This window comes from Mesoplodon mirus (assembly GCF_964341445.2).
Source record: "Mesoplodon mirus genome assembly, chromosome: 19".
In the NCBI taxonomy this organism is placed as follows: domain Eukaryota; kingdom Metazoa; phylum Chordata; class Mammalia; order Artiodactyla; family Ziphiidae; genus Mesoplodon; species Mesoplodon mirus.
The window spans coordinates 50,315,613-50,329,469 of NC_138995.1; the positions used below are offsets into that span (position 1 = coordinate 50,315,613).

The window sequence follows — 13,857 nt, forward strand, 5'->3', positions numbered from 1 at the left end:
AACTTCTATCTCTTCACCAATTCTTTATTTGATATGACATTGTGATCATACCTTCATTTACTTTAAGCATGGGTTCCTTTGTTTATTGCACATATTTATAATGGCTACTTTGAAGTCTTTGTTAAATTTGGTTGCTTTCTCACAGGCACTTTCTGTTGTCTGTTTGGTTTTGGCTTTAGTGTTTTTGGTTTATGGGTTATATTTTCCTATTTCTTCACCTGTCTCTTGTTTGTGGAAAGTAGATATTTTAGATAGTTTTTGTAACTCTGGTACTTTTGTCTACTCCTTCTCCCCAGGCCTGTTATTGTTATTTGCTTTCTTGTTTAGTGACTGGCTAGATTAATGAAGTGAAATCTATCTCCCCCATAGTGTAAACCTCTGATGTTGCTCCTTGGGATATAGACTTTGCTATTACCACAGTTACCCTTGGATGACAGTGGTTTTGACAGGGCTGTCTTTGAGTGTCTCTTTACCTGACCACACCAAGCTGTTAGGATCCACTGATTGTGACTAATGGCACTATTGTTTTTCAGTAATGCTGTGGGGTTACACTGCTTCACAGACTAATGAAATCAAGTCAATGTCTGAGATTTGTTCTGACAATAGGAAGGGCTCCCCAAGTATCTTTCTCTGATCCTTTCTGACAAACTAGCCAGCCTACAGTTTAGCATTTATCTCCAATGAATTTTTCAATCTTCTCCCAATAGCCTTTCACCAAAATTTCCAGTGTTTTTGAGAATGTCCTTACCCTTGAACTTCTTCACACTCTGTTGCAAATGAAGGCAGTTCCTTTGGAGAGGGCCCTGGAGGGGGTTGGGCAGCAGTCCTAGGTCTCAACTTGCCTCTCGTGGCATGGAACTCCTGCCCTATGAGCCAAGGCAAAGACAGTTGGAAGCCCAGTATTCTCAGCAGGGCCACACCCAAGGTACAGTCTACAATTCTTGTGTGGCTACTAGGCAGAAGAAAATCTCCATTCCTTCATAGCATTTGCCTGAGCAACAGGTAGCTTGGGGCAGAATGAGAAATGCTCATGTTCTACTCCTCCCAGGAAGATAGTTATCTGACTGGGAACAGGGCAGGAGTGGTGAGGAAGTTTGTGTCCTTGGCTGTACTAGTCTGCAGTGGAATCTTTTTCTCACTAGGATGGGATGGACAAGGAAGGGTGCAGGTTAGATTAAGATACTGCAGACTTTCACAGTTCTTAATAAGTTTTAGTAGATTTACAAATGTTTCTTCATTTGCTCTATGTTTTTATATATAATTTTTACCAGTTTCAATGGGGAGCATGTCGGTGGAGCTCCTCATGCTGTCATACCAGAAGTGGAATTCCCTGATCAATTCTTTACAGTTCTAACCATGGACCATGTAAGTTGCTATTTCTCTCTCCTTTGTGAACACTTCATTTGTCTGAATCTTCCCAGAAAGCAGCCCTAAGAGCCTGCCCCACATCCCCATAAAAATCCCCATTTTCACTTTCTAGTGAGAGTTGGAGTCAAACAGCACACTGTATTTCCTATGTGCCTATCTATTCTCCAAATAATGTTCAACATTCCTATGTGTTCAGTGTTTTGTTCAGAGCAGCTATAGGGTAGAAATGGAATCCCTAGATGGAGGCATTTACCAGCCTTTTTCATACTCTCGGGTAGAGAAAAAGAGCAAATGGATCCATTTGATGACATATGGGCAAAGTCTGTACTTCTGAACAGACCTATTTTTCCAGGTAGACTGGATTTGATGTTGACTAGTCTCAGTCCGACATAAATAGATTACTGCGGATTTCAGAATTGGAGGAGATCTTATCCAACTTATATGTCTAAATATAATTAAGGCTGATATATTTCCACCAAGCAGACTACTCTGTAGCCACTAAAAAGCATTTAATAAATAATTTTTCATTAGAAGTTATAATTCTTATATAATGTGAAATGGTGATTAACAGTGATGAACTTGGGGTTGTAAAAAATTTTAAAATATTGTTCATATCCCATTTTCTAAGCTAGATATTTTTCCTTTACAGAGGAACGAGGATGTAGAAATTCACTATTATTGATAATTCATTCAGCAGGCATGTAGCATGCAGCATTCATGTATACACTATTTCTTTTAATTTGTAAACTGATTATTTTGTTTATTTCCAGACGTGCTTAGCTAAGAAATCCCATAGCATGCAGGAAGATTTCTCTGAATCAAAAGGATTCTTTAAAGACCTGTAGATAGTCTGGTTTGGAAGCATTAATTTCCTTACTTCCCATACCATAGGCTTCTACCCCTGGCCGATGTACTTACTATTAGACCCCTTCCTGTAATGCAATTCTTTTTCTTTTAAATTTATATTATTGAAGTATAGTTGATTTACAATGTTGTGTTAATTTCTGTTTTACAGCAAAGTGATTCAGTTATACAGATATATATTCTTTTTCATATTCTTTTCCATTATGGTTTATTACAGGATATTGAATATAGTTCCCTGTGCCATACAGTAGTCCCTTGTTGTTTACCCATTCTATATATAATAGTTTAATTCAATTCTTTATTTCTTATCTTTTACTCAAAAATGTTTCCTTCAATTTTACTTATGTGGTTTGTTGTTTCAGGAATTGGTGACATTCAGGGATGTGGTCATCAACTTCTCTCAGGAGGAATGGGAGTATCTGGATTCTGCTCAGAGGCACTTGTACTGGGATGTCATGATGGAAAATTACAGCAACTTGGTCTCACTGGGTAAATTTAGCTGTTTACATAATTTAGAATATGTTCTATAGAATATCAGTTGACATTCAGTGAACTCAAAGCTATCTTTTAAGAAACTAGATGAATTTCTTCTCCCAGTTTCCAAAGGCATGGATTGAGCATGGTGTTGGAGATGACAACTCCATTAAGCATCTTCATCATTCTTCATGTAATTTCTATGAAGTCCCTTCTCAGTCTCTTATAATTTCTACCTTCATTTATTTTTGGCTGTGCTGGGACTTTGTTGCTGCGTGTAGGCTTTCTCTAGTTGCGGTGAGTGGGGACTACTTTTCAGTGCAGTGCGCATCCTTCCCATTGCTGTGGCTTCTCTTATTGCGGAGCACGGGCTCTAGGCGCACAGGCTTCAGTAGTTGTGGCACGAGGGCTCAGTAGTTGTGGCTCGCAGGCTGTAGAGCACAGGCTCAGTAGTTGTGGCACACGGGTTTAGTTGCTCCATGGCATGTGGGATCTTCCCAGACCAGGGCTCGAACCCGTGTCTCCTGCATTTGCAGGTGGATTCTTAACCACTGCGCCGCCAGGGAAGTCCTTGGGTTTGACTTCTAGGATACATACACTGTATCCTTTGAGATATCTATTATATTGTGTTTAGCAATTCTGAGCCCAGAATTGCTAAAATTTCTTTATTACTTTCTTACCCACCTTCTGGGAGAACAGCTAAGATACTGTGTCCTGAGTTGTTATGATTATTAAAATAATTTGTATAATTTATATTGTTACATTGGCAAATAGAAGTCATATTCATTGCCTGACACAAGTGTTGTCTTACACCTGCTATGGGGTTAAAGAACTTTGCATTTAACGTTAAGTCAGTATTCCAGCAAGGACCTTTTAATGTTTTAGAAAGCTCCTTGTTTTCCTCTCAGCTCACATAGTTCTTGCCTTGTACCAGGCCCTGATTTAAGCCCTTTTAATATACTGAGTTACCTAATTCTACAACCCTATGGCATAAATATTACTTGCATTATTGTTCTTTGAAGAGTACAACGGTAAGAAAGACCAATACAGATCTTAATGTCATGGAACTAACATACTAGTAAGTGAGATATATAATAAATAGGTAAATAAATGATTAGAAAATATACCATGGATAGTGATACGTGCTATGAAGAAAAGTAAGCAAAATAAAGGGATGAACAATGATGGAACTAATTCAGATATTATGGTCAGAAAGGGATCTCTGTGGTCTTATTTTAGCATTCTGTGAATACACAGTTCCTCATCAACAATTCACTTAATGCTTTTTACAATTGAAAACCTTCATTTAAATCAGTGTTGTACTAAGTCCATCATTCCTTCTAATACATTTAATTAGTTACCCTCATGCTACTTGATAAACTTGAAATCTAATGGAAAAGGCAAGTGTTTAATTATACTCTTTATATGACTGTAACTAATTAGCCACCTCAAATGGTGCACTTGAAATTTTCTGACCTCTTATTTATGTATCATTATGGATTTGTTGATTTTCATTGGTTTAGTATACTTTAGCCCATCACAGTCTTTGATTGTTGATGCCTAGCTGTATAAATACTAATTCCTTATGGATTTTTGTGTACCTTTGACTTGATTCTTTATTCTTTGAATTTACTATTGCTTTCTGAAGCTTTCCCAGGCTCACCCTATACCTTCCCTATCCCAGACCAAACACCTGAATTGGTTAAAAGTGAGTTCTTCTGGTTTTCCATGTTTTATGTGTTTTGTTCCTTTTTAAAAAATTAATACTAGCTATAAATTTTTAGTTGTTTAGTTAACATGTTTTAGTACACAAAGTACTTTTTACCCTCTTTTGATTCATGTATTGTCAAAATGGTGGTCTCCTTTGATGATTTCTGTGTCTTTTTGTTATGATTCATTAATATTATAAAACATTCTTGCTTCTGTCACAACAGTCAAGGGCACATCTTCTACCTTTCCTGCTCCAGGTCATGACTCAGATCTTTATTTTAGGAGCCCTGGTTCATTACCTGGTTTATTGCCACAACCTGGGCAATAGGCATGCTTATGATTTTTTGTTTCATGGGAGGTAAGTCTTTGACAATTTTATCTCTTTCTAGCAAATTGTTCTTTTTTCAACTTTTATGGCTTCTGGGGTTTTCAGTATTTATTTACCTAGAAAATAATTCATAAGTCAATATTTTCAAATTGATTGGCATACAAGTCTTATAACATTTAAAAAATACCCTCTGTGATGGTTCTTTCACTTATCATTTACTTATTTTTTTAATAGATCTTTATTGGAGTATAATTGCTTCACAATACTGTGTTAGTTTCTGTTGTACACCAAAGTGAATCAGCCATATGCATACATATGTCCCCATATCCCCTCCCTCTTGAGCCTCCCTCCCGTCCTCCCTATCCCACCCCTGTAGGTCATCGCAAAGCACAGAGCTGATCTCCCTGTGCTATGCGGCTGCTTCCCACTAGCTAACTACTTTACATTCGGTAGTGTGTATATGTTGATGCTATTCTCTCACTTTGCCCCAGCTTCCCCCTCCCACCCCATGTCCTCAAGTCCATTCTCTATGTCTACATCTTTTTTTTTTTTTTTTTTTTTTTTTGCTGTACGCGGGCCTCTCACTGCTGTGGCCTCTCCCATTGCGGAGCACAGGCTCCGGACACACAGGCTCCGCGGCCATGGCTCGCGGGCCCAGCCGCTCCGCGGCATGTGGGATCTTCCGGGATCGGGGCACGAACCCGTGTCCCCTGCATCAGCAGGCGGACTCTCAACCACTGCGCCACCAGGGAAGCCCTATGTCTACATCTTTATTCCTGCCCTGCAACTAGCTTCATCAATACCATTTTTTTTAGATTCCATGTATATGTGTTAGAATATGGTATTTGTTTTTCTCTTTCTGACTTACTTCACTCTGTATGATAGACTCTAGGTCCATTCACCTCACTACAAATAACTCAATTTCGTTTCTTTTTATGGTTGAGTAATATTCCATTGTATATATGTGCCACATCTTCTTTATCCATTCGTTTGTCATTGGACATTTAGGTTGGTTCTATGTCCTGGCTATTGTAAATAGTGCTGCAGTGAACATTGTGGTACATGTCTCTTTTTGAATTATGGTTTTCTCAGGGTATATGCCTAGTAGTGGGATTGCTGGGTCATATGGTAGTTCTATTTTTAGTTTTTTAAGGAACCTCCATACTGTTCTCCATAGTGGCTGTATCAATTTACATTCCCACCAACAGTGCAGGAGGGTTCTCTTTTCACCAAACCCTTTCCAGCATTTATTGTTTCTAGATTGTTTGAGAATAACCATTCTGACCGGCATGAGGTGATGCCTCATTGTAGTTTTGATTCACATTTCTCTAATAATTAGTGATGTTGAGCATCTTTTCATGTGCTTCTTGGCCATCTGTATGTCTTCCTTGGTGAAATGTCTATTTAGGTCTTCCGTCCATTTTTCAATTGGATTTGTGTGTGTGTGTGGGGGGGGTACGCGGGCCTCTCACTGTTGTGGCCTCTCCTGTTGTGGAGCACAGGCTCCGGACGCGCAGGCTCAGTGGCCATGGCTTACGGGCCTAGCTGCTCCGCGGCATGTGGGATCTTCCCAGACCGGGGCACGAACCCGTGTCCCCTGCATCGGCAGGTGGACTCTCAACCACTGCGCCACCAGGGAAGCCCTGTTTGTTTTTCTGATATTGAGTTCTGTGAGCTGTTTGTATATTTTGGAGATTAATCCTTTGTTGTCATTTGCAAATATTTTCTCCTATTCTGAGGGTTGTCTTTGTGTCTTGTTTATGGTTTCTTTTGCTGTGCAAAAGCTTTTAAGTTTAATTAAGTCCCATTTGTTTATTTTTGTTTTTATTTCCGTTACTCTAGGAGGTGGGTCAAAAAAGATCTTGCTGTGGTTTGTGTCAGAGTGTTTTTCCTATGTTTTCATCTAAGAGTTTTATAGTGTCTGGTCTTACATTTAGGTCTTTAATCCATTTGGAGTTTATTTTTGTGTATGGTGTTAGGGAGTGTTCTAATTTTATTCTTTTACATGTAGCTGTCCAGTTTTCCCAGCACCACTTATTGAAGAGGCTGTCCTTTCTCCATTGTGTGTTCTTGCCTCCCTTCTTGTAAATTAGATGACAATATGTGTGTGGGTTTATCTCTGGGCATTCTATTCTATTCCATTGATCTACTTTTCTGTTTTTGTGCCAGTACCATACTGTCTTGATTACTGACGCTTTGTGGTATAGTTTGAAGTCAGGGAGCCTGATTCCTCCAACTCCGTTTTTCTTTCTCAAGATTGCTTTGGCTATTCGGGTCTTTTGTGTTTCCATCAGAAATGTAAAATTTTTTGTTCTAATTCTGTGAGGAATACCACTAGGAGTGTGATGGGGGTTGCATTGAATCTGTAGATTGCTTTGGGTAATATAGTCATTTTCACAGTATTGATTCTTCCAGTCCAAAAACATGGTATATTTCTCCATCTGTTTATGTCATCTTTGATTTCTTTCACTTTTTATATTTGCTGATTATATTCTTTATATGTTCTCTAACTCATCACATTCTGATTCTATATTATTGAATTCTCTCACCTTTTCTTTAGGTCACTTTGTTCTTTTCTGTCTTCTTGAGTGGAATGTATACATTGGTTTTCATTCTTTCAGTTTTATCAATATAAGTGTTTAAATCCTTACTTTCTATGTGACTAATATTGAGTTTCATAGATTTTTAATGTGCAATATTTTCAACACCACCATTCCCTGAAAGTTTTGTAATTTCAGTTACATTTCCACAATAACTAAACAGTTATTTGATAGAAAGTTTCTTCATTTCTAAGTGGAAGTACTTTTAATTTACTGATACTGGCACTCATTTATTATTTTATTGTTTCAGTCAAATAATGGTGTTTGCATTATTTCACCTTAATTATACATAATTCAGTCACAGGACATTATTTTTGCCTTTTATCATGCAATGTATATCAGTCACTTTGGATTTTCCTCAGGTTATTCCCTCATCTGATTGCCAATCTCCAGCTAGGTCCAAGAGATCTTTTGTTACAAAGTGCCTTACACTCTTGCCCACCTCCACCACCTTTTACATATCATTCTGTTACCAAATTCTCCTTTTCAGCCACAGGTTTACTCAGAATTGCATAAGCTTTAAAATATGAGAAATACCTATTATAATATCTAAAACATTCTGATACTTTTTTAGGCAGTATAGCAGTGGTTAGCTTTGAGAATAGGAAAATGGAAAGGAATACCTGGGAAAGAGCATGAAGGAAAACATTTAAATATAGACTAGGATTTCAGGAGGATAGATGAATAATAGTGAAAATGTTACTGAAGAGAGGTAAATAAAACACCATCTTTATTGGGATGAAGAAACACATGGTTTTGCATAGGAGGAAATTAACAGCAGTGATGGAGACAGTGTGCGTAGGTGGAGAGGCAATTGGAAAACAATCATTTATAAACACTATTATATATATGAATGTATCTTACTATATTATAAATTTCATGTATATAAATTTATATATATATAAAATCACTGTAGTGTAGTGTGAGGTTTTAAAGGCATGGAGATTCTTATATAATTATTCTGATAATTGTGTTCTCCAGTGACTTCTTTTTGTAATATTGGCTTTTATTCTCACATTGCTTTCAACCAGTGATTTGCTTTTCCTGTAATTGTAAACTACTATGACCTTGGGGCTTGCTATTCAGTGGTACATAGAATGATTTTATTTGTCCTTTTGGAGTTTAATAAGGAAATAAACAGTATGATAACAGAGAAAATTACAGATTACACAATTGGAAAAATGGGTATGAGGGCAAGGAACTAGATATTGGAATAGAGACATAGATATGAACTTACTTAGAGTCAGCTAGTACATAATTTCAGAGGGTGGTAACTTTTAGACCCGGACAACAAAAAGGAGGTAGTATATAAGGATTCCATTTCTGAGAAATGAAATATCTTGTGGGTATCTCTAAATGATAGGAAATGTGGTTTGATGCAGAAGGTGAAAATGATTAGGTGAAAGGGGATAATGGATTAAAATGTTGTTTTACAAGCAGCACCCTGTTATTGATGGTAAAGTATTGGGATTATATTGTAAAAGAAGAAAAGTATCAGAAAACTGTTAGTATGTATCAATAATCAAATTTTGATCTGTATTTGCAGTATCTCTACAAGATATTGATGACTAAACTCCACATCTGTAGGTGTTGATTCAGTTTATCTGGATTAGTTCATGAACATCAGTACTTGACAAGCTTACTAGGTGATGATCAACACCAAAATTTCAGACCCACTGGCTTAATCCATTTCTCTTAGCACAAACCTCACAACCTTATGTTATACTCTTATCATTCTCTGAGTTCTCTTTACCTTTCCTCAAACTTCATAACAGTATTTTTTTTTTGCAGTACACGGGCCTCTCACTGTTGTGGGCTCTCCCGTTGCGGAGCACAGGCTCAGCGGCCATGGCTCACGGGCCTAGCCACTCTGCGGCATGTGGGATCTTCCCGGACTGGGGCACGAACCCGTGTCCCCTGCATCGGCAGGCGGACTCTCAACCACTGTGCCACCAGGGAAGCCCCATAATAGTATTTTAATCATTCACTTATACTGTGAATTATTTTCAGTTTTTCTCCTGTGCATTTTATAACTATTTTATCTTTGTTACACATGAAAAAAGAAATTGTTTTTTTCCCTTTCTTTCAGACTTGGAATCCAAGTATGACAAAAAGACTTTATCTACAGAGAAGGACATTATTGAAAAAAATGATTCTCAGGGGGAAGTAATAGAAAGTAGTAAATTAGTTGGCCTTGAGAACTCCATTGTCAGAAATGATTGGCAAAGCAAAAGGAAGATTGAAGTACAAAGACCTGAAGTGGGATATTTCAGTCAAATGAAAATCATCTCTGAAAAAGTACCCAATTACAAAAATCATAAATCTCTTATATTACATCAGAGAATTCATGATAGTGAGAAGCCCTTTAAGGAATATGGGAAGGTCCTTAGTTGTGACTTAAACTTTGATGAATATGAGAAAATATATACTGAGAAAACCTCTGAACGTAGAAAATATTGGAAAACCTTTGGAGTAGATGACCCACATACCCTACAACTGAATATTCATACTGGTGTGAAACCTTGTAAATGTATGGAATGTGGGAACGCATTTAGTTTTTATGAAGACTGTAGTGTATACTGTGAAGATCAGAAGTGCTATAAATGTAAGCAATATGGAAGGACTTTTAGAAGAATTGAAAAAATCACTCCACTTCAAAGAATTCATGATGGTGAGAAACCCTATGAATGCACTTTCTGTAAGAAATCGTTTAGAGTGCATGCACAACTTACTAGACATCAGAAAATCCATACCGATGAGAAACCTTACAAATGTATGGAATGTGGCAAGGACTTTAGATTTCATTCACAACTAACTGAACATCAGAGAATTCATACTGGTGAGAAGCCATACAAATGTATACAATGTGAGAAGGTCTTTAGAATTAGTTCACAGCTTATTGAACATCAGAGAATTCATACTGGTGAGAAACCTTATGCATGTAAAGAATGTGGGAAGACTTTTGGAGTCTGTCGAGAACTTGCTCGACATCAGAGAATTCATAGTGGTAAGAAACCCTATGAATGCAAAGCATGTGGAAAGGTCTTTAGAAACAGTTCATCCCTGACTAGACATCAGAGAATTCATACTGGTGAGAAACCATATAAATGTAAGGAATGTGGGAAAGCTTTTGGAGTAGGTAGTGAACTTACTCGACATCAGAGAATTCACAGTGGTCAGAAACCTTATGAATGTAAAGCGTGTGGAAAGTTCTTTAGACTTACTTCAGCCCTTATTCAACATCAGAGAATTCATAGTGGTGAGAAACCTTATGAATGTAAGGTATGTGGGAAGGCCTTTAGACACAGTTCGGCCCTTACTGAACATCAGAGAATTCATACTGGAGAGAAACCTTATGAATGCAAGGCTTGTGGGAAGGCCTTTAGACATAGTTCATCCTTTACAAAACATCAGAGAATTCATAATAGTAAGAAACCCTATGAATGTAAGGAATGTGGGAATGCCTTTAGAGTGGGCAGGCAACTTACTTAACATTGAACAAGTTGTACTGGTGAGAAGACTTTTGAATGAAAGACATATATAAAGCCCACTTGTTTCTGAGTTTTGTTGGAAAAATCTGTGTATTTAAGTAGAAGTTATTGCAGAGATTCTACCTCTCTTAAATCTATTTCCAGACTTTATGGCCACTCTAGAACTAGAATTATTCATTCATAAGTGAGATATACTTTCAGCTTTGTTCAATATCACCAAATATTTCTCCTTTTTATATCAATTAACATTCTGAATATCCGTTTATGTAGGATGATGCCTATCAATCCGTTTCTTAAATGCATGGGAAATAATTTCCCTAATTATTAATTATTTGAGTTATTTTCATATGAGTTTCTTGTCCAGGGATGTTTTGCTTATAGTTACTTTTGGTGTTTGTGTTTTTGTTCTTTTGGCTATTTATTGTTTTTGGCTTAGTGATTTGTAATATTGCTCAAATATATCTTTTGCATTCTAATTTTTTGCTTGTTTTATATGGCATACTTATCTTCTCCCGAGAGTTAGAACCCCCAGCTACTATGTGGTTTTAAAGTTTTGTGGTCCTGCAAGGTGTTTGTGTAGATTTGTTTTGTTTTGTTTTCTCTTGATTTTGTTTTAATGGTAGATGTTTTAACTTTTCCATTGTCATCAAATGTTTGAATTCTTTTTGAATTTCTATTTTGTTTTGACACAACAGATTTCCCTAAATACCTTTTGCAACACAATTCCTTTAAGGAGCCTTTTCACCTCTAGGCAGTACCAGTCAGCATCCAAATGAAATGAGCATTTTAAATATTTCATAAAATATTCTAACCCAATCTTATGTCTCTTAAATTTGTTAGGCAGCTTTAAAAGTAGGAGAAAATCTACAGCTATTGCAATGATTATAAACTGCTCACTAAAATTAAGAGGGTTTACAATGCTTTTATTTACCATGGCTTCAATTGGGTTTTGTATCTATTTATAATTTTCCTTTTTATTCCATTCAGTGTTGTCTTACTGTGTCTTGGCAGTTGGAAAATCAGTAGACCTTTGATTTTAGCAATCTCCCCTGACTCAGGAAAAACAAAGAGACAACAACAACAAAATGAGACAGTTAATAAGGTTGCAAATCTTAGCTACTCATCACCTCTTTCTTACAACAGTTGACCTGGTTATATAATCAAAGTGATCAAAAGCCACTGGTTATTAATTTTTATAAGAAAATTTACCTGTTATATTTACATACATTTACATTACTGTCATTCATTAGATTTTAATTTTTGAGATTGGTGTCTTGCCCAGTTTTGCATGATCAGCAGTAGTAAGGTGTTTTCTCACTGGGTATACTGAGCTATGTTTTCTTTACCTATTCCTTATTAGTAATTTATTTAAGTTAGCAGTTATTAAAAGTATGTAACTGATAGATCATTCATGTCCTACAGAGTAAAAGAATGGGTCTCTGTTGTTACCCTTTTTATTAGGATACTTGCTATTTCATATCTTTGAAATAGTTCAATTGTATTATAATTATTAATGTTGTTATTAACAGCTCATTCTATTTACTGAGCTGTCATGTGACCACACTGCTGATTTGCTCTTCTATCCTACTCTACCTGGTTATTCTGAGTTACCATCAATGCTGATTAATTTCCCTCTTCTTGTGTAGTACTCCAGAGCTACCTGCCCTACACTTCTTTGTGTTTTTAATATTTTTTGCTTGCTCGAACAAATTAAAACAATGAGCTATCCAAACCTTATATACGGACTTAAAATTAATGACAAATGAAATAACCATGTGGCTTGAATGACACTTATTTTTTGAATCATTAATGAATAAATGAAAAAAATACAACACATCCTTATTGTCTCCCTTATTTGTAATTACAGCTACATTTTGTTCACATTACATTAATATTTTGGTCACATTACATTAACATTTTTCTTTGAATTTTGTTATGAACTCCTGTCATTTCACAGACTGCTAATCTGATAAACCAAAATGTAACTTTTGGTACCTTTTCTTTGTGCTCAAATTGATAAAATTTATTCCTTTCCATTTTCATTTGCTCCTTTATCCTTTCCACATTTTCCCTAGCCTACTTGGTAGCTTTGGGTTCTTTCCCCAAATACAAGGGGATGTTCCAGACCTATCCTGTTTATTGCTGTCCTGAACCATAAAATTATCTACTGCAAAGAAGGGATTCTGGTTCAATTTAGTGGTGAAGAATTCTAATTAATAAATGTAAAGGGAATGAGGGAGATAGGAAATCACCATAATAATAGTGGTAATTATATACAAAATCCATTGATGGATGGTAAGAGTTGAAGGTGAAAGTATAAGGAAAAAACGGGATATTAGAATTGTCTCAAAGTATCTCTCCGAAGTATTTAATTACAAAGATAAAACATTGCACACACCCCTTTAACCAAATAATCACCAACAGTGAGACATTGGCATCAAGGTGATGCACTAAGAAGGGCAAACACTTGGGTAGTATTCTCACTAAAACATGCGTAACTATGTTCTAATAATGAAGGAACTGCAGGCAGACCCAAAATGAATACCCTTTTGTAAAATAACTTGCCCAATATTCCAAAAGTTCATAAGTTTTCTAGGTCATAAAAGGCAAGGGAACTAAATACAATGCCGGATTGTGGATTCAATTTTTGGAACATTAGCAGAGAAAACTTGATGAAATTCAGTAAAACCTGTCATTTGATTGATAGTATTGTTCCCAATGTTAATGTCCTGGTTTTGATCATTATACTACAGTAGTGTAAAATGTTAGTATTAGGCAAACTGGGAGAAGGGCATATGGAAGCTCTGTAGTCCTCTTGCAATTCTTTTTTTTTTTCTCTTCTTGCAATTCTTAACAGAATTTTTTTTTTAATACTCTGTTTCCAGTCAAAATGGGAATAATAGAGGCAGGATTTACCTTCCTGCCTAAAATAACAAAACACTAGATAAAATATGGGAAATAAAGGTTTTCAGACATTGGACACCAGGCAACACAATGTAATGCCTAAGAAAGTATAAACAAA

The 13,857-nt window shown here is 36.4% G+C and overlaps 1 protein-coding gene across 1 annotated transcript in view; it reads left to right on the top strand.

The window, feature by feature from the left end:
• ZNF529 (zinc finger protein 529) overlaps window positions 1-12,667 on the top strand; it is a gene marked incomplete at its 5' end in the record, with an annotated part of 41,848 nt that extends 29,181 nt beyond the window's left edge. Inside the window, 3 exons of the mRNA XM_082606662.1 lie at window positions 1,272-1,365; window positions 2,595-2,721; window positions 9,434-12,667. Coding sequence (XP_082462788.1) covers window positions 1,272-1,365; window positions 2,595-2,721; window positions 9,434-10,836 — 1,624 coding nt within the window. The 3' untranslated portion in view covers window positions 10,837-12,667. The remainder of the gene's footprint in view (window positions 1-1,271; window positions 1,366-2,594; window positions 2,722-9,433) is intronic.
• Window positions 12,668-13,857: the final 1,190 nt, after the last annotated feature.